The following is an 18,661-nucleotide window of genomic DNA, read 5'->3' as shown; positions in this document are numbered from 1 at the left end:
GTGGTACGGTTTCCAACTCTTCTGCTTAGCAATCACTCCTGTACTTCTATAAATAAGAACAACCATGTAAATGCCAATCAGGACATGTTAATTTTCTGTGAGTAAACCACAACAATGCACATTGTGGTCAGGTCACCCAGTGTTTTTGATGAGCGTTTAGGTGGAGTCTGAGTTGAATGTTTCAAGACAAACAGTGATACAGAAATAAAACAGATGAAAGGGACAGAAATACACTAAGAAAAGGAGCGGCGTATCAGAAAACCACGCACTGCCGTTGAAAAAACATCTATTGATTTCTTCTGGAAAACAATACAAGAAAACATCACAAAGAGCTGGCCAACTAAAAAAAGATGCATGGATAAAACATTTCTGCAACCTTTTAGGCCATATCAAAAATAAGAACTAAAACAGGATAAATTACAAAATGTAAAATAAACTACTAAAGACTACAGGACCTAATCTGTGGTGTTGATGATATACTATAATGAATACATTCCTAAAGTAAAAATTCAAATTAGCCAATTTCGAAATCTTTACCATTATTCACAACTCGGGCATTTATTATTTGGATTTTACCCGAATATTCAAATCTCAGGTTTGATAACTCTAATCCACAAAAGCAGAATAATCCCTGAAAAATAATTCCTGAAAATCTTCTGCAGCATCATCAAGAGCAGATTATCTAGTGTCGTAAGTAAGCATCAAATTTACTAAACAAAACATCACACAACAAACCACGTACATCACCCTGCACAACCAAACATCCACGTACCCCACCCTGCACAACCAAACATCCACGTACCCCACCCTGCACAACCAAACATCCACGTACACCACCCTGCACAACCAAACATCAACGTACACCACCCTGCACAACCAAACATCCACGTACCCCACCCTGCACAACCAAACATCCACGTACCCCACCCTGCACAACCAAACATCCACGTACCCCACCCTGCACAACCAAACATCAACGTACATCACCCTGCACAACCAAACATCAACGTACACCACCCTGCACAACCAAACATCAACGTACACCACCCTGCACAACCAAACATCCACGTACACCACCCTGCACAACCAAACATCCACGTACACCACCCTGCACAACCAAACATCCACGTACACCACCCTGCACAACCAAACATCCACGTACACCACCCTGCACAACCAAACATCCACGTACCCCACCCTGCACAACCAAACATCAACGTACCCCACCCTGCACAACCAAACATCAACGTACCCCACCCTGCACAACCAAACATCAACGTACGTCACCCTGCACAACCAAACATCAACGTACACCACCCTGCACAACCAAACATCAACGTACACCACCCTGCACAACCAAACATCCACGTACCCCACCCTGCACAACCAAACATCCACGTACCCCACCCTGCACAACCAAACATCCACGTACCCCACCCTGCACAACCAAACATCAACGTACACCACCCTGCACAACCAAACATCCACGTACACCACCCTGCACAACCAAACATCCACGTACACCACCCTGCACAACCAAACATCCACGTACCCCACCCTGCACAACCAAACATCCACGTACACCACCCTGCACAACCAAACATCAACGTACACCACCCTGCACAACCAAACATCCACGTACCCCACCCTGCACAACCAACCATCAACGTACCCCACCATGCACAACCAACCATCAACGTACCCCACCCTGCACAACCAACCATCCACGTACACCACCCTGCACAACCAAACATCAACGTACACCACCCTGCACAACCAAACATCAACGTACACCACCCTGCACAACCAAACATCCACATACCCCACCCTGCACAACCAAACATCCACGTACCCCACCCTGCACAACCAAACATCAACGTACCCCACCCTGCACAACCAAACATCAACGTACCCCACCCTGCACAACCAAACATCCACGTACACCACCCTGCACAACCAAACATCAACGTACACCACCCTGCACAACCAAACATCCACGTACCCCACCCTGCACAACCAAACATCCACGTACCCCACCCTGCACAACCAAACATCAACGTACCCCACCCTGCTCAACCAAACATCAACGTACCCCACCCTGCACAACAAACATGAAAAATAAAAGAATAACAACGGCAAGGTGATCTCATGTTTTGTTGATCAAAAAAAGGGCATGACAGTCTCCTGTACAAACTAATGCAAAAAAAGATAAAAAGCTGATTACAATTGACAACTGTTATGGCAATTCCATTCATAAGAACTCTTAATGGAAATAAGTACAGAGACAAAATGTTGTTGGCACAATTAGCAGTTTATTATATAATATTTGCAAACAGAGATGCGTCAAAAGCCTACTCATAACACAACAAACAGAAGGCTTCCCTCAGGGTCAGGGGATGAGAAAGGGAAGCAGTTTGAGCCCCACTCTTTTCAAAATGTACATCAATGAATTGTCAGTATGAGCAGTGCCCAGCCTCACCCCTACTGAAATGTCTCCAACCAGGACGGCCTGGAGCAGCACCACCATTTGACCTGACAGACACAAATAATGATTTCCTAAAATCTAGACAACACTGCCTTACAGCAAACAAATAACTACACCCACCTCAGCCTAAATACAAAGGCCACGCGTACCTTGATCAAGGCTATGAAGAACCTGAGAGGTGAGCCTTCTACGTTACCAAGAACAACATAAAACAACATCTGGCTTGACATGGTCAAACCCCTTCCCCTAAATTTAACCTATTGCTCTCTGTGACTGAAATACTGACAAAACAAAAAGACAGGAATTAATCAATTAAACAAATATTACAAATGGGAACGCTTCCTTACCTTTTTTAAACTTTTTACCTTTTATTTACCAAAGGCAATGGGAGAGGACCGTTTCTAACATCCATTTAAACAGTGATACATTCTTGTATCTGTTTGGCAAAATACCCCAATGTTTAATAACATCTGAAAGTTTTATTTTATTACTTTAATCTTATTTTTCAGTTCCTTGGGCAATGTAAACAAGTATTTCACTATGACAATAACTTGTCAAAGAGACAGACACAGAGAAACCGAGACAGACAGAGACAGACAGACACAGACACAGACACAGAGACAGACACAGACACAGAGACAGACACAGAGACAGAGACAGACACAGAGACAGACACAGAGACAGACACACACACAGACACACACAGACACACACAGACAGACAGACACACACAGACAGACAGACACACACAGACAGACAGACAGACACAGACAGACAGACAGACACACACAGACAGACACACACAGACAGACACACACACACACACACACAGACACACAGACACACACACACAGACACAGACAGACAGACAGACACACACAGACAGACAGACAGACACACAGACAGACAGACACAGACAGACAGACAGACAGACACACACACACAGACAGACAGACAGACACACACAGACAAACAGACACACACAGACAGACAAACAGACACACACAGACAGACAGACAGACACACACAGACAAACAGACACACACAGACAGACAAACAGACACACACAGACAAACAGACAGACACACACAGACAAACAGACACACACAGACAAACAGACACACACAGACAAACAGACACACACAGACAAACAGACACACACAGACAAACAGACACACACAGACAAACAGACACACACAGACAAACAGAGACAGACACACAGAGACAGACACACAGAGACAGACACACAGACACTGTACTTTAAGAGGCAGAAGAGATCACAAAAGCCTGTAAACGCTATGCTGTGAAAGTACATGTCCGAAAATAAGTCTGCAAGCTGGTTTGAGTTAGTGAAGCTGCCAGAGCGGAGTGGCTTTGGGGCTTCTGAAGGGTGGGTGATGGTGGTGGAAGAGGCATGCCTGGGAGATGAATGAGAGGGTGCATGTCTGTTTGGAGACACAGGACTACATACCAGCAATATGCCTGAGATGGCACTGGAAGTAGTTATGCAGACAAAAAAATATATTCTATGTGTGTTGCTCTTGTGCAGACAAGAGTTAACAAATGACCCATCATTGTTTTTAAAGCAACGTATGTCACTGTCCACAACATTTCACCAACAGTTTAAGACATTGAGTTAACTGGCATACACAGACTGGTTACGAGCTTAGGGTATGTGCTGTCAATCACTGACTAATACTATGAAGAGTGCAACTGATGCTCAGGTGGGGCGGGAGGAGGAGGTTTAGAAGGAACTGTGAAGGACATTAAGAAAGCGAAAGACAATGCCACCCATCAGGCTCAACACTCTTCACCCTCCTTCACAGCTCTCTACCCTTGACCATTAATGTCATCTCCATTCTCCACCACCTCCTACCATTCTCACCTCCTTCTCGGCCCGGCTCTTGCTCATCAGTCACTCCAGTGTGGCCCTTTCCCATGTGAGGCAGTTCTGATCCGGGCTCCTGGGTTACACAGCAGATATCCAACAGAAATCTCCGGAGTAACGAGGAGGTGTGAGCGACTCCAGTATCCATGGCTTCGTCTCCACAGCCCTGTTCCCGTCGCCACCAAATACACCTTTGTCTCGAACACCTCACCTTTGTACAGGCACAGGCCTTCCTCACTGACGCAGCGCAATTCATGACGGGCAAGAGTGTTCAACCCCCAATATGACGAGTCAAAAGTGTTGCAAAACAAGGGAAGGAAAAGCTGTAACAGTCCCCTGCAAAAATGGGTCGGTACAGTTCTAGCATTCAGACGGAAAATGAACTGGGCTGCTTTGTCCTGGTAATTTTTTTTCAATGTCAGAGCTGGGCCGGGACGGTGGAGGGGGAGTCCCGCGCTGGGCCGGCGGTTTGGTTCTTCTGTCGGGTTTCAGAGGAAACCGCTGGCTGAGACTTCAACAGAAACCATAAGAGTCAGAGAGAGTTGGAGTCCAACCACCACAGAGCGCGGGAGGGAGGGCCAGCAGGGAGACAGAGAGAGAGAGTAGAAAAGGAGGAGGGCCAGCAGGGAGACAGAGAGAGAGTAGAAAAGGAGGAGGGCCAGCAGGGAGACAGAGAGAGAGAGTAGAAAAGGAGGAGGGCCAGCAGGGAGACAGAGAGAGAGAGTAGAAAAGGAGGAGGGCCAGCAGGGAGACAGAGAGAGAGTAGAAAAGGAGGAGGGCCAGCAGGGAGACAGAGAGAGAGTAGAAAAGGAGGAGGGCCAGCAGGGAGACAGAGAGAGAGAGTAGAAAAGGAGGAGGGCCAGCAGGGAGACAGAGAGAGAGAGTAGAAAAGGAGGAGGGCCAGCAGGGAGACAGAGAGAGAGAGTAGAAAAGGAGGAGGGCCAGCAGGGAGACAGAGAGAGAGTAGAAAAGGAGGAGGGCCAGCAGGGAGACAGAGAGAGTAGAAAAGGAGGAGGGCCAGCAAGAAACCACTAAACTCAACATTGCTTTTTGCTTTCCTTTGTGAAAAAGTGTTAATGTTTACGAACAAGTTAGAAATTCACAGACAAAAATGCCTGCACGCCCACAGACAAACCCTAACACACGGAGTGGTCAAGCTTCCTGGAAGAGCGCATATCCAGGTCAGTATTGTTGAAACAGGAAGAGGTCAATGTAGGGAGAGAACGCTCCAATTTGGGAATTGGAGGACCGCACCTTCCAAAAAACAAGTATGCACACATTCATACACAGGGAAGGAGGCGAGGGAGGGACAGGGAGACGAAACAGGATAACAGAGGATCCCTCTAACCAGAGGCGGAGAGAGGGCTGGTTTTAGAAGAGGAGGACCAAAGAGTCCCCCTAACCAGAGAAGAAGAGAGGGGGCTGGACTTACAAGAGGAGGAACAGAAGATGCCCTAACCAGAGAAGAAGAGAGGGGGCTGGACTTACAAGAGGAGGAACAGAAGATGCCCTAACCAGAGAAGAAGAGAGGGGGGGTGGACTTACAAGAGGAGGACCAGAAGATGCCCTAACCAGAGAAGAAGAGAGGGGGGGGTGGACTTACAAGAGGAGGAACAGAAGATGCCCTAACCAGAAAAGAAGAGAGGGGGGGGTGGACTTACAAGAGGAGGACCAGAAGATGCCCTAACCAGAGAAGAAGAGAGGGGGGGTTGGACTTACAAGAGGAGGAACAGAAGATGCCCTAACCAGAGAAGAAGAGAGGGGGGGTGGACTTACAAGAGGAGGACCAGAGCCCAGATGGTAATGCTTATGGGAAGTGTGTCAACCCAGGCCATGCAAGGGGGTGACATAATACTGTTTCTGTGTGAAAGACACTGGGACGGTCAAACGAGAGGCACAGGGTCATCACCCGTTTGACCCAGCAGCCCCTAGGGTGTTGAGTTAACCTGTGTAAGAGGACCCAGCCTTTCAGAAATGTCCAATCAGTCATCCCTGCTTCTCCAGTGGTGTCACTGGGCCACAATGCTTTGTTTATGGAACAAAACACTTCCAGTTTATTAGCTTTACCAAGACATCAACATTCATCCACAAAAGCTGCATGGGAACACTGGATGTCATAATGTAACATACAGCACAGGGCAAGCAGAGCAACTAACATTTGTTTTCACGAGTCTAAAGACAATGCTCTATAAAATTATGAGGAACAGACACAATTGAAACAAAATATTGTTTATTTGCCCGACAATACAAAGGGAGTAATTAGGAAATACACACGTCAACAGAACATTTTTACACATGTTAGTGGCAAATGCATTCCATTAATTGTGGTTCTGAGGGACAAAAGACACCAAGTAAAGTATGTATGGCTCTTTGACTGGGGAAAAGAAAGGAATGCCACAGACTGTTAAGAATAGACAAACACAGTTCTAAGTCTTTTGACCACTGTGGGTCTTTGAAAGGCTTTCATAATTTGAGAACGGTTGACATATTTATAGATGGGATAAGTGATTACAAAGTGTATGCACTGACTGTTTGCTTCGTGACATTGATATTTACTACAGGCAGAAGTTTTAATAATAATGTCACCCTACTAGTCAGTGGTGGTGAACTGCAGGCAGGGAAAGCAGATGTGAGGACCGAGTACACCAGAAAGATTTTGGGCATGCCAGCCAGCGCAACACATTTTGGCCCACAATGTGGAGTTGGACTGACTTGAGAGACGCTAGAAGAGAATCTGGCCTGTGGGGAAGCTATTTCAGACAAGTGTCATTCAAAGCAAGAGCGATGTCTCAAAGACAAACACTGCATGCTACAAACAATGTTCAAATGGATAAAGAAAACAGCCAAGAATACCAGCAAATGGTCAAGGCTTGCTCTCCTTTAACCTTCCAGAGGGCGACAGTTACAAAGAGACAGCCATCAGCCTCTCAAGAATGACAGTACAATAGAAACATATTCCAGTTCTATTCTAGTCCCTTTTATTTTTTAAGACAGGGAAACGTTATGAATCACTGTAAGAGTTGAGTATATGCTGCAGGCTGGTAAAAATTCCTAAGGTTTCTGAGGTGTTCACTGTCATGAACTGTCGGCTGAATAAGTTGCTAAGGGAACTCTCCAGAGTTTGACTGGAGGTCTGCTCTTTCGGTATGCAGCATCTCAAAGCCTTTGTCCGCTGGGACGAGCTGTCATTCTGTCCATGGAGAACACTGAAGTATGTTTCACCCCCTGGGTGGGACTTCAAAGTGTTTGAAAGCTAATATACATTCTCATCCTTGTAAAATCTGTCTTGAGAGCTGGTTGTTCAGGCAATATTAGCCAAACTCCTCAAAAGCAATCAAAGAATGTTTCAAGGTCCCTCGCTTGAGTTTAGCGATACAGTAGTTCAACTTGAAGGGTGTAGACAGCATAGTCCAGCAGTCATGTAAACAGAACTGTAGTAATGATTCGAACAATTTTCCTCAGGATCCCCTAAAAATAGCATCATCACTTCTAAATAAACCAATGTCTTGGTTAATGTCTTACTTTTTTCATACTCGCCTCCCTGTGGGAATCAAGCCTGCTAACCTGGTGGAATAAAAAACAGGCTCCACCAATAGAGTTACAAAGGACCTTGTTATGCTGGTAACATTTGGATTTGTCTTCATTGTGGATTGGCACAGGCCTACACACTACAGTTTAACAGTCACATTGCAGGGTGACAAATTTAGGCGTATATTCTTTGCTCTTTCCTAGCTTCAAGGTCTGGCAATGAGATAACCAAGTTAGCATCCATTCTCTGAAATAGAATTACCTCAGTATGGCAGAAGAGCTGAAACCACCATTAAGCCGAGAGAGAAAATCTGAAGGCCAGATGTTGCATTTCAGTTTACATGTTATGATATTTGGAGACAGATTTGGGGTAAAAGCCAATTTCTGGCAAACAACAACAGCAATTTCCATGGTCTGTCCAAACAGTGAATACACTAGTACAGACCACAAAGACTTGGACCAGGAAACACATGGGGCACAGCACAGACACTACTACTGAACCACTGCTAGGAACATTAAGTACTGGTCCTCCCCAGTCGATTTGCTCATTGAAAGGAGATACAAAATCTAACCGGCAGCTGTTGAGCCCAAGGAGGCATCGTAAAGGCTCTTCACTGGGGGCTACATGCAGAGGAGGGGCGTAGAGATCAGCGATGCGACGGGGACACGGTGGTATAAATGCATCACAGGCGTCCAAAATCCCTCCGGGGACAGAGGAGACGTTTCCCTGTGGCAGCACTTTCGAGGAAAGGAAGGGGCTTTCAAAAAGGCTGGGCTGTCACTATGATGGATTCACAAAATCCCGCTAACGAGATTACAGAATAAGAAAACATGTTTGCCAGCTAGCAGACGCAAAGCAGCGCTGCTGTGTGACAGTAAGACGTCACCATTTCTGACTTACATAGCAGAGACATAGTCGGAGATGAATAAAAAGCCATTGTCTCTGAATAAATGAGCATGAGCACAAGCACACTAGCAAACAGCTCATCACATGTAGTGCATCTCCTCAATACAGCTGGAAGGGCGTGGGCTTAATCCCTTAAATCCAATCAGTAGTCTTGTCTTGATCACGCATTAATACGTGATGCGGTGGCTGCCCACCAGCCGCGGGGTGAAGAGGTGGGGTTAAGAGGATGGCACAGTAAGAGCTTCCTGATTAAATTAGCTGTGGACACGCTTAACGCAAAAATCCACCGACTTGAACCCACTGGGTCCCGTTGCTTGTTCGCCCGTAGCAGCTGTCGCCCCTCCGTCACTCACCGCCGTGACCCGTCAGCGGCGAAGCGACGGGGGTTCAGCGCCAGGAACCTCCATTACACGGACAAGAGGCGCCCACCTGAGGTTAGCTGTGAGGTAGGAGACGACCGGTCGGGTCACCCATTAGGTAAAGTCGGCGGTGAGGGTCATGGCCGTGGCGTGCACCGGACGGCGCATCGCGACGACGACCTCGGTAATTACAGAGAGCAGGTCGGACAAGTCAGCAGCCACTGGCGTCCGCCCAGTGATCCGTCCCGACAGCAACAGCCACACCCAAGGCCGTTTATTTATTGAATTAGCCGACACGCTTAGTCGGGGTGACTTTCACCGGCACAAGACATCCACCGGGAGTTGTTCCGGTAAGGTCGTTTTATTAAAAAAAAATAAACACAATGGAGAGACGTTGAAGCGCGGTGGCAGGTAAAATGACGGTCATTATTCATGGTATATGGCAGGGCTATGGAAACAGAACCAGATGGAAATAACAAATGGACAATGACATGGGTAAACACCTAAACAGCAGGAACGTTTAAGGGGTGCAATACAATGTTTGCATACATAGCATTGTTTCCTGAAGGACTTAAAAAGGCCTGTTTGTATTTTGAAAGCCAAGGTATCAAGCTTGTCGGTGTGTAGACCATACAGAAGTATAACAACCTGTACTGGTCGGTTTTCAGAACAGATGCAGCATAGAAGCATTTGGACGGTGATACGTTATTTTGTTTTTGCTTGTTTGACTAAGGTTAAAGAGCAGAATGTCAGCTTTAACACACAAAAACAATGTAGAAGCCTTTTATATACATAGTTCTCCAACTATTATGTTCTGCTACATAAATGGAAAAATGAACCATCCTAAATGTGTCAAATTTAGCACTTGTTTGATAATCATTTGCATGTGTAGTCACAAGACTCTGGGCATCTTCCCTGGTGCTGCTCTGCCAGGCCTGTACTGGTATCTTCCCTGGTGCTGCTCTGCAGGCCTGTACTGCAGCCATCTTCAGTTGGTTTTGTGGCATTTTTGCCTTTAGTTTTGGATTGTCTTCCCAAAACATTCCACTTTTTGGCCAACATCCATCCACCTCATTTCACAGATTAATTGGTATGCCGTTTAATTTTTTTCTTCCTCGTCTCCACTCCTCTTGCCATCACTCTGGTACATGTTCCTACATCTCAACGGTCTACAATACCTTTTTCCAGAACTCTGCAACCTCTTTTTGGTATTTTTCAGCCATCCTGTTATTAAGGTTAACTAATGTTTTTGCACCTTGCAATGCAGCCTCAGGTCATTTAACATTGCTGAGATAACCAATGCGTTCCTTCTTAATTACCAAACAGTTGATTTTGGAAAGCCTAATGTTTTGGCAATGTCTCTGATCGATTTATTCGGATTAATCTGGATCATGATACAAGCTTGAATTGCATTGACACTTCTTTGGTTGTCATGTTGTATGCAACCGACACCAAATGCAAGACTCAAGACTACACATTGACAGCTCTAATGCATTGATTTATTGACGCAAAATAATGATGTCTAATAACAGATAGTTGTGAAGCCAATTGTCCAAATACTTTTCGTAAAATTTGCTGTTATTCCAAAATGGTTCATCCAAAGCTGGAAGTCTGTATTTTTTCAAAGGTTTTGGCAAAAACAACCAAACCTTTGTCACTGTCCAAATGGACTGCACCGTAAATCACCAAAGAGACCCTTTTTGACCAAAGCAATAATATGGAAAAACTCCATCACACCACACTCAGTCTCACCATTCAAATATCAATAAAAGACGGCTCGAAAAAGATTACCAGTGAAAGTGTGATAAGACCCTAGTCTGGAAAGTTACAACTTAACAATGGCACCTGTCGGAGCAAAACCCCCCCCAACACAAAGCATACCTCTTGCTCTGTAAGCCTGTTCCGGGACATTCTCCTCGATTTGATAGTGGGCATCTGGTGAGTCAATTGCTGCCAGTGGAATGTGTCACCATTGATAAATCAGAGGCAACGATGAGGAGCAGAGGTGGGAAACGAGATGCCGTAACATAATTAGTGTCTGTAACGAGGACTGACGGTCGGTTTAGGTTGGCAGTAACGCAGTCGCCGGGTGACGGCGACAGCAGCCGTCCACCTGAAGGCCTTCCGTCCTCGGAGTGGGGTTTATTTAAATGGTTCCCTTGACGACAGCAAGTGCATCATGGGTCTCTAAGATTGTCTATAATTGTTCTGGCTTAGGCTATAGTATCCTCCAGAGGAGTACAGCTGTGGGGTGATGTAGTGGCTTCTCTGAATGATAACTTTGGGCTGCGAATCGTCTGAGGAACGGTGCGTTACCTTGCCACATCCCGCACTCCAGTGTGTTCCCTTTTAAGACATTCAAATGTGCACTAACGTAACAAAAAAAATGTATACAAATAAAACAGAGGGCCAATAACATCACCCCCCTTCCAGGTAGGGGAAGATCCCACCCTCTAAGCATCCTTCTCTGTCCAGAGCCTGCCGTCATTAGAGCAGTATGTTTTCTTTGTACAGTGCATTGGTGTGAGAGAGAGCCAGAGAAAAGCAACAGGGCAAGAATATGTTCAAGTCCAGTAAAATAACTGTTGCACATCTGTTGTCATGGCAACAACTGGTGAGGCGGGAGGCTGTATAACAGGAGGCTAAACGGTAAAAGACAGCAATTACAAGGTAACTGATGCTGACAGCTAAAGCCACTGGCAGGCGAGGAAAGAAGATTCCGGATAAAAACTGTTAAAAACTGTAGGTTAATGTGGTTACCAGGGAAACACAACGCCCCTCTTTTTTCTGTCTCATTTTTTATCCGTTTCTCACTTCTCAGAAGGTGTTTGGATTAGCACAGAGTTGAGAAGATTTCAGAAAATCATGAACACATTTCCAATTTAGTGTGTGCGTATAGAGTGAACCATCGACAATTATATAACCAGGTAAATATAAGAGAAACAGGGCAGTGAAAAAATTTAATTGTTTTTCATCAGCTGTTATTGAGTGTTCAAAGAAAAAATTAATTGTCATCAAGAAATAACTATTTAATTTAAGGTTGCTGTGCACCCTCCCTTTGAAAAAGATAATAGCTCTGAGTCATCTCCAACCAGGTTTGATGAGGTGGAAGAAAAGAAACAGGAAAAGATGTGAGACCAATCCTCAGTATTCAGTACACACTCTCCAGAGTCCTTGGTACACGCTGGTGGACTGTGCATCAGCTTACTCCACAGGTTTTCACTGGGATTTAAGACAGTGATGGCCACTGCAAAAGATCTCTTCTGGAAGACAACAGAGTTTCAGCCTCCTGGTGCAAGAGGACAGGTTCTGACCTAAAACCTCCCGGTACTTGACACTTCTAACAACAGTCACACAACATCACAGATCCATCACCATACAGCAGGGATTAGGCTATTCTCTGCATGACCCACCTCTGGTGTTTGCCAAAAACACAACATTTGCCTCATCAGACCATAGAACCTAGTGCCTAGCAAGGTTCCAATGACATTCAGAGAACTACAGGCACTGACATTTGTGGTGTGGTGACAGGAACAGCTTTTTCCTGGCATGCCTTCCAAATAACTTGTTGGCATGGAGGTGGTGCCTAATGGTCGTTTTGGAGCATTGTGACCTCAAGATGTTCACAAGTCATAGATGACCACTGGCACTTTGTGTGCAAATAATTGTAGTGCATATATTAAAAAAAAATAAAAAATGTGATGGTTTTTTTTTTCTTCTGAAATTTTCATTGAACTCAAGTTTAGATGCATCTAATTTTTTAAGTGTAAGATCAAGCTAATGACCCAGAATAAATATTCACAGCACCTACACACAAACACAGTTTTGAAAACCTTTCTTCTTGGATTAATAAGCCTAAAATAGGCTTATAAATTACAGTATATCACATCGGATCTTCACAACAAATAATATAGCAAATATCGGGGGCAAATATCGGGTGCATACCCAGACTGGGCCCTCACTCCGCTGTACTGTTGGTAATCTGGTCAGAGCATGGTGATAGAAAAGTCGGGAAAAACAACACACTCACTGTATGCACTACTGTAAGTAGCTCTGTATATTTGTCTGATAAATGCCTTAAATGTTACATTAAATTAGAGACTGAAAAGCAACAGTTTAATTTGCCTAGAGTAAGATTATGCCTACATATATTTCAGCCTGTAGAGTACAGATAAGCAACCTACTAAAAACTCATCTTTACACGAATAACCTAGATTTTTTTAATGATTTTTTTCCCACGCAAATAGCCCCGTTCTGTAGTAGTGAAATCATACCATCCCATGAAAAAGCAGGTGTTTTGGTGTTATTTCTTTTTTCCTTCTTCGGTTTAGACATTTAAATAGTTTTCATCTACAGCCCACTTCCAAAACATTTATTTTGGAGATAAGGTAACCAGATTAAATTACTGAGTTTGGATAATCCAAAAGGCATGTTATGGATTACAATTTCAAGCGGGTAATTAGATATGGATTCAAAGTAACCCAAGTAACCAGCCCAACACTGCTGGACAACTCATGGGGGCGTGGAGCGTGGTCTGGCAGCTTCCACGAGTAGGGGAAAGGCTTTGCTAAACAGACACACAAAAGTCACTGGCTGCCACCAACAGTGGGGACACTCTAGCTGTCTGCAGCACACACCGAGACTGCCTGCCCGGCACCTAATTGAATCAGTAGCCCGACTCCGCGCAGACTCTACCGGATTAGCTAACCGGCCCGTTCGAAGGGTGTAAGAGAGAGTTAGTCCTCCCCGACTTCATCTCTCAACGCCCTCTCTCTCTGGATCTGGTCTCTACATCTCATTCTACTTTCCCCAGCGAATCCATCCTACCTCCGTATCTTGAAGTCATCGACAAAGTAAAAGGGAGCCTCAGCCTTGTTTCCAACGATTCGCTGGGGATAAAAGGGATGAGTAGAAGGCATTTTTAGTGGGCAAGCAGACACGTTTTGTCCCTGTCGTTTCTTTCTCCTCAATCTTCGTATGTCTCTGGGTCAAACAGACGACCTCCGTCTGTAGGTCAAACGGCCAATGAACCAAACCTGGGCTTAAACTAATTCAACAAGGTCAACTTCAGGATGTGAGAGGTCAAAAGCAAACATTCAGTTCCCGGCAGGAGGAATCTTGCATTTACTGCGAGAGATAAGCTTATCTGTGATTGAGCGTGGGCAGCCGATAAACCCTACGCGTGTTTACAGGATGAGAAATAAACAATTTCAGAAGAGTAGGGACTGGAAATCAAATAGTCTCCAAGGACCAATCAGTCCGTGTCCTGTTGTCCAGGAGAGCACTTCAACTTAAAACCTAATCAGAACCACGGTTTAATTCCCTCCCACCCCCTCTGTAAGGCCTTACCCACGACAAAGACACTACGAGATAATATCATCCTAAGTCTATCAGAGCATATTGGACATGCAAGAGAACACAAAGCTAGATTTGGTATGGATGGGTAGGAGGTAGTGAGACAACCGGCTTTTAGATCATGACTAAATTGCTGTGGCTAATTTGGTAAAAAAAAGATGGACACAAAGCTATAAGCAGATAGATTGACTTTCCAAACAAGGCCAACTGAAACGCCTAACAATGAATGGATATGATGCAACCGTTTCATGGGTGAAGCATCCTTACCTAAAAAGATGTACAGGACAAAACTAAGAGACAATATTGTACAATAAAAGATTATAAATCAAAAAGGAAATCCAACTGTCAAACAATTACTATTGAACAAGAATATGCAACCGTTCATCAGCACACAAACAACTTGGGTTTTACAAAACATGACTGGAAAAAAGTAATTGTCAATAGGGACAGTTTGTGAAGGAAATTGCAAATAAAAGAACAGGCGGAGTTTAACGTTTAACGTTTAATGTTGAGAAGGGTTCAGAAACAAGAGTTGGTAAGAGATTACAAAACTAAATTAAGTATTTCTAATACGTTGTGTTACCAGCTGAAATATTGTATTCAGATCACTGATATTTCTGTGTGCCGAGGTGCACCTTAACTCATGGGGCTTCAAGTTCAGAAAGAATTGATGTCACTTGTCTCTTAGTGATGAATGGCTTGATGGATGACACTGCTGCTCACTCAAAGCTCACTGACTGCGGTTGTGAAATGTCTAAATGTACCTTATAAACCAATAATGGTTAAATGGAAGTGTAACAAACTTCTATCAATCATTATTTCTGTGACCTTACGGACAGCCATTGGAATTCCAAATTAAATATACTTGTTGTTGTTGTTACGCAGGAGCCATCTGAATATCCTTGCAAGTTTAATTTCAGAAAACCATGAGTGGAAAGAAGACCATGAACGGTTCTTTCATTTTAGATCAAATGTTCTCATTTAGAGGCTAAGGAACAAATCATTTCCCAACTTCACTCTCAATACAAGACTTCCACCACGGAAGGTGATGACAGTGTGTCAACAAGACCATGAACCGCAGTCCGATAGAAAAGGCAGCTTAGCCTAAACCAATATTTCTATCACTTCAAAATAGTCTTGTTTAGGTAGTGCTCAAAAGTATACCATTCCATTTTAGCAATGAAGCCTTCCATGACAATAAGTAAAGAGAAGAGGCTAATAATTTGACTTCACCAAAGCAATCCAAAAAGTGTATAATATTAGACAGGTAAGTAGTAACTTATGGATTACATTTAAATAGTAACCTTAGCAGCCCCGCGCAACCATAAGAGTTGATAAGACCTCAGAAACAACAGAGTAGGATTTCAACAAAGAGAGTGTTGATAAGGGCTCCGAGACAACGCTGCTGCCTGGTGGAGGTGTTGAACGACTGCCAAACCCTGGTGGATTCAGATGAAGCACGAGAGACGAATAAGAAGGGGGGGGGGGGGGCATGTTCAAGAGCACAACCTGCATATTCAATTCTGTATCCTCCAAAGAACACCAAGACAACCTCACCTGACTGTCTGCGGTGACATGCTCACACAGGTTTGTGACCTCTATGTGCAAGAAACAAGGAGGAGAATATGAGATCACACCCAGACTGGGGCACCCTGGTAGCAGTAACAGACACTGTCAACAACCAGGTGGTCCGTTTTAATGCTATAAACACTGTCACGATACAGAACAACACAGGTACAGAACAACACAGTTGTTCACTTCGGGATTAGAACCAGCAACTTTTCGTTTACTGGCCCACGGTTCTGGTTCACTAGGCTACGCTGCCCCCACGCCCATCTTACTTTACCTAATTAGACAAAGATCATATATAAATACACACGTGACAACGTAGTTATTCAGCAGAAGTTTTCAGACATGTAATTTGTATTTATTGGTATGTGTTTATTACCATTCTCTTTCTCCATTTCTTAACAGTGCATTGTTCGAAAACATATCCCAGTTAAAACAGGGTGTTGTTTGAAATTTGAATAGAACTATCCAATAAAAACCCTTCAGCTTCAAAAGCCTGTTGCGGTCTATAGGGCAGATTTCAGCAAGACGCCTTGCTATGTTATCTGGGCCAGGCAGGCAGTGTCGAGATGTCACAGTCAGCTTACCAGCCTCTTATCAGCCTCTCGCTGAGATCGGAGTAACGTTCTGTTTCCCATAATGCAACCAGCTCTAAACGAGGCTGGGGAAGTGATGTAAGGTGATAGCGACTAACCAGGAAGACAGGCCAACTCCACCCTCATTGCTTTGAAGTTGGCATTTGTGAGCAGGATGGAGGATTTGACTTGGGGAACTTTTCAAAGCCTCTAAAAACTATTGCAGGTGGTTGAATACCGATTCAAATTAGTCCAGACAAACAAGAACTCGTCTCACCTGATATACCTGCATATCAAAACCAGAAAAGGAACTAGGCAAGCGTAGTTCAGCCAGCACACAATCAAAAGTGATAACTGCTGTTGCCCTCACTGGACTCGAACCCTGGTCTCCCACGGGAGAGGCAGAGTCCTTTACCAATACTCCACAGTGCCACACGTTCACCCAGTATCAGTATAGCATCTTGACATTAGATAATTTGTCATGCATTGAAGATTAACTATATACCGCCAAAGCTACTTCATTTCATGGCATAAAAACTTTTGTTTTTCTTTCATTTGTGAATGACGTTGATACAATAAATATCAATATAGGGGACGATAACTTTTTTTTTTTTCTTTTCGTCAAGTGAAAAGACGAGACAATCGTGGAAATCCCTACTCTTCTACTGCCCAAGGGGTTTTGACTTAGCCTATATTACCCCAAAAAGATTGCATGGATTCGTACTTCGAAAATCCAACCAAAAAAATAATCACAATTTAACCATAAACAGCTTCAGTTTAGGCTTACTGTGACATAGCTACTGAAGGTTGTAGCCAGCAAAGTGTTAACAAGGGGTAGTCAGTCAGTCAGTGAGAGACATTCGCTCTCCTTGGCCGGACCCGCTTACGCGTTCCGGCAAAAACATTTGAACACTCCTTTCTACCTTCCACTCATACTGCAATGTTCCAAAGGCAAATATTTAAACACAGCAAATTCACACCACCAGCCAAAAAAACTTGCCGTTCCGATCTCCATCTTTTTCCCGCACACACATGCATCACTTCCAAACTCCCATCCCTGTCATTTCCAGACTGCCGCTCCCCTATCCAATCCCAAGGCATTAATCATCTCAGTGGGGGGGTTGTGAGTTCACCCCAGGGGAATGATAGAGCGTGGGGGGGGGGGCAGTGACGGTGCTTGTACAACCAGTGGGCCCTCGCCTTAGTTGGTTAATGAGGCCCCAGCAGGCGGCCCAGACAGCCCTCTGGGGACAGGCGTCATCCAGGACACTGGGGGGGGGGCATGCTCAGATAATGTCAATGTCCCCCGTCTGGTCGTGACGCAAGCAAAGGAAACTGTAAATCTACTGTGAGAGTTGAGAGGGCACCTACTGAATTAGCAAAGCAACAATACTACGCCCGGTGCAAGCCGAACGACACGATGTGCATCCAGACACAAAGCTGAAGTAGGACTGGTTGAGGGTGGATGAGGACATACCCGGGGGCCTCTTGGCAGGTTGCAGTCTCATGTTGAGGGCCTGATGGGAAAGCAGGGGGGAGGAGGGGAGCGAGCGCGACACGCCCTCCATGATGCGGATGTGCTGCATGCCCTCGGTCACCGGGAGAGGAGGCACTCCGTAGTCACCTTCAAACAGCCCGTCGCCCTCCGTGGAGCTGCCGCCTGCTGGGGACACACACAGGGGTCAGACGACCACGACCAGACACACACACACACACAGGGGTCAGACGACCACGACCAGACACACACACACACACACAGGGGTCAGACGACCACGACCAGACACACACACACACACACAGGGGTCAGACGACCACGACCAGACACACACACACACACAGGGGTCAGACGACCACGACCAGACACACACACACACACAGGGGTCAGACGACCACGACCAGACACACACACACACACAGGGGTCAGACGACCACGACCAGACACACACACACACACAGGGGTCAGACGACCACGACCACACACACACACACACACAG

General features: G+C 45.1%; 1 protein-coding gene across 5 annotated transcripts in view; it reads right to left on the bottom strand.

The window, feature by feature from the left end:
* tanc2a (tetratricopeptide repeat, ankyrin repeat and coiled-coil containing 2a) overlaps nucleotides 1–18,661 on the bottom strand; it is a 72,576-nt gene that overhangs the window by 37,467 nt on the left and 16,448 nt on the right. For 2 of the 5 annotated variants that reach the window (XM_020051038.2, XM_020051040.2), the window contains exon 2: nucleotides 18,144–18,326. The exons of 1 other annotated variant lie outside the window; for it this stretch is intronic. In XM_020051038.2, coding sequence (XP_019906597.2) covers nucleotides 18,144–18,326 — 183 coding nt within the window. Of the gene's footprint in view, nucleotides 1–4,370; nucleotides 4,587–18,143; nucleotides 18,330–18,661 lie in introns of those variants that run through there. 2 more of the 5 variants (XM_020051037.2, XM_029123191.2) reach the window with 2 other exon arrangements.

The sequence above is a fragment of the Esox lucius genome, chromosome 11 (assembly GCF_011004845.1).
Source record: "Esox lucius isolate fEsoLuc1 chromosome 11, fEsoLuc1.pri, whole genome shotgun sequence".
NCBI lineage: Eukaryota > Metazoa > Chordata > Actinopteri > Esociformes > Esocidae > Esox > Esox lucius.
This window is presented reverse-complemented; position numbering and strand designations above follow the sequence as displayed.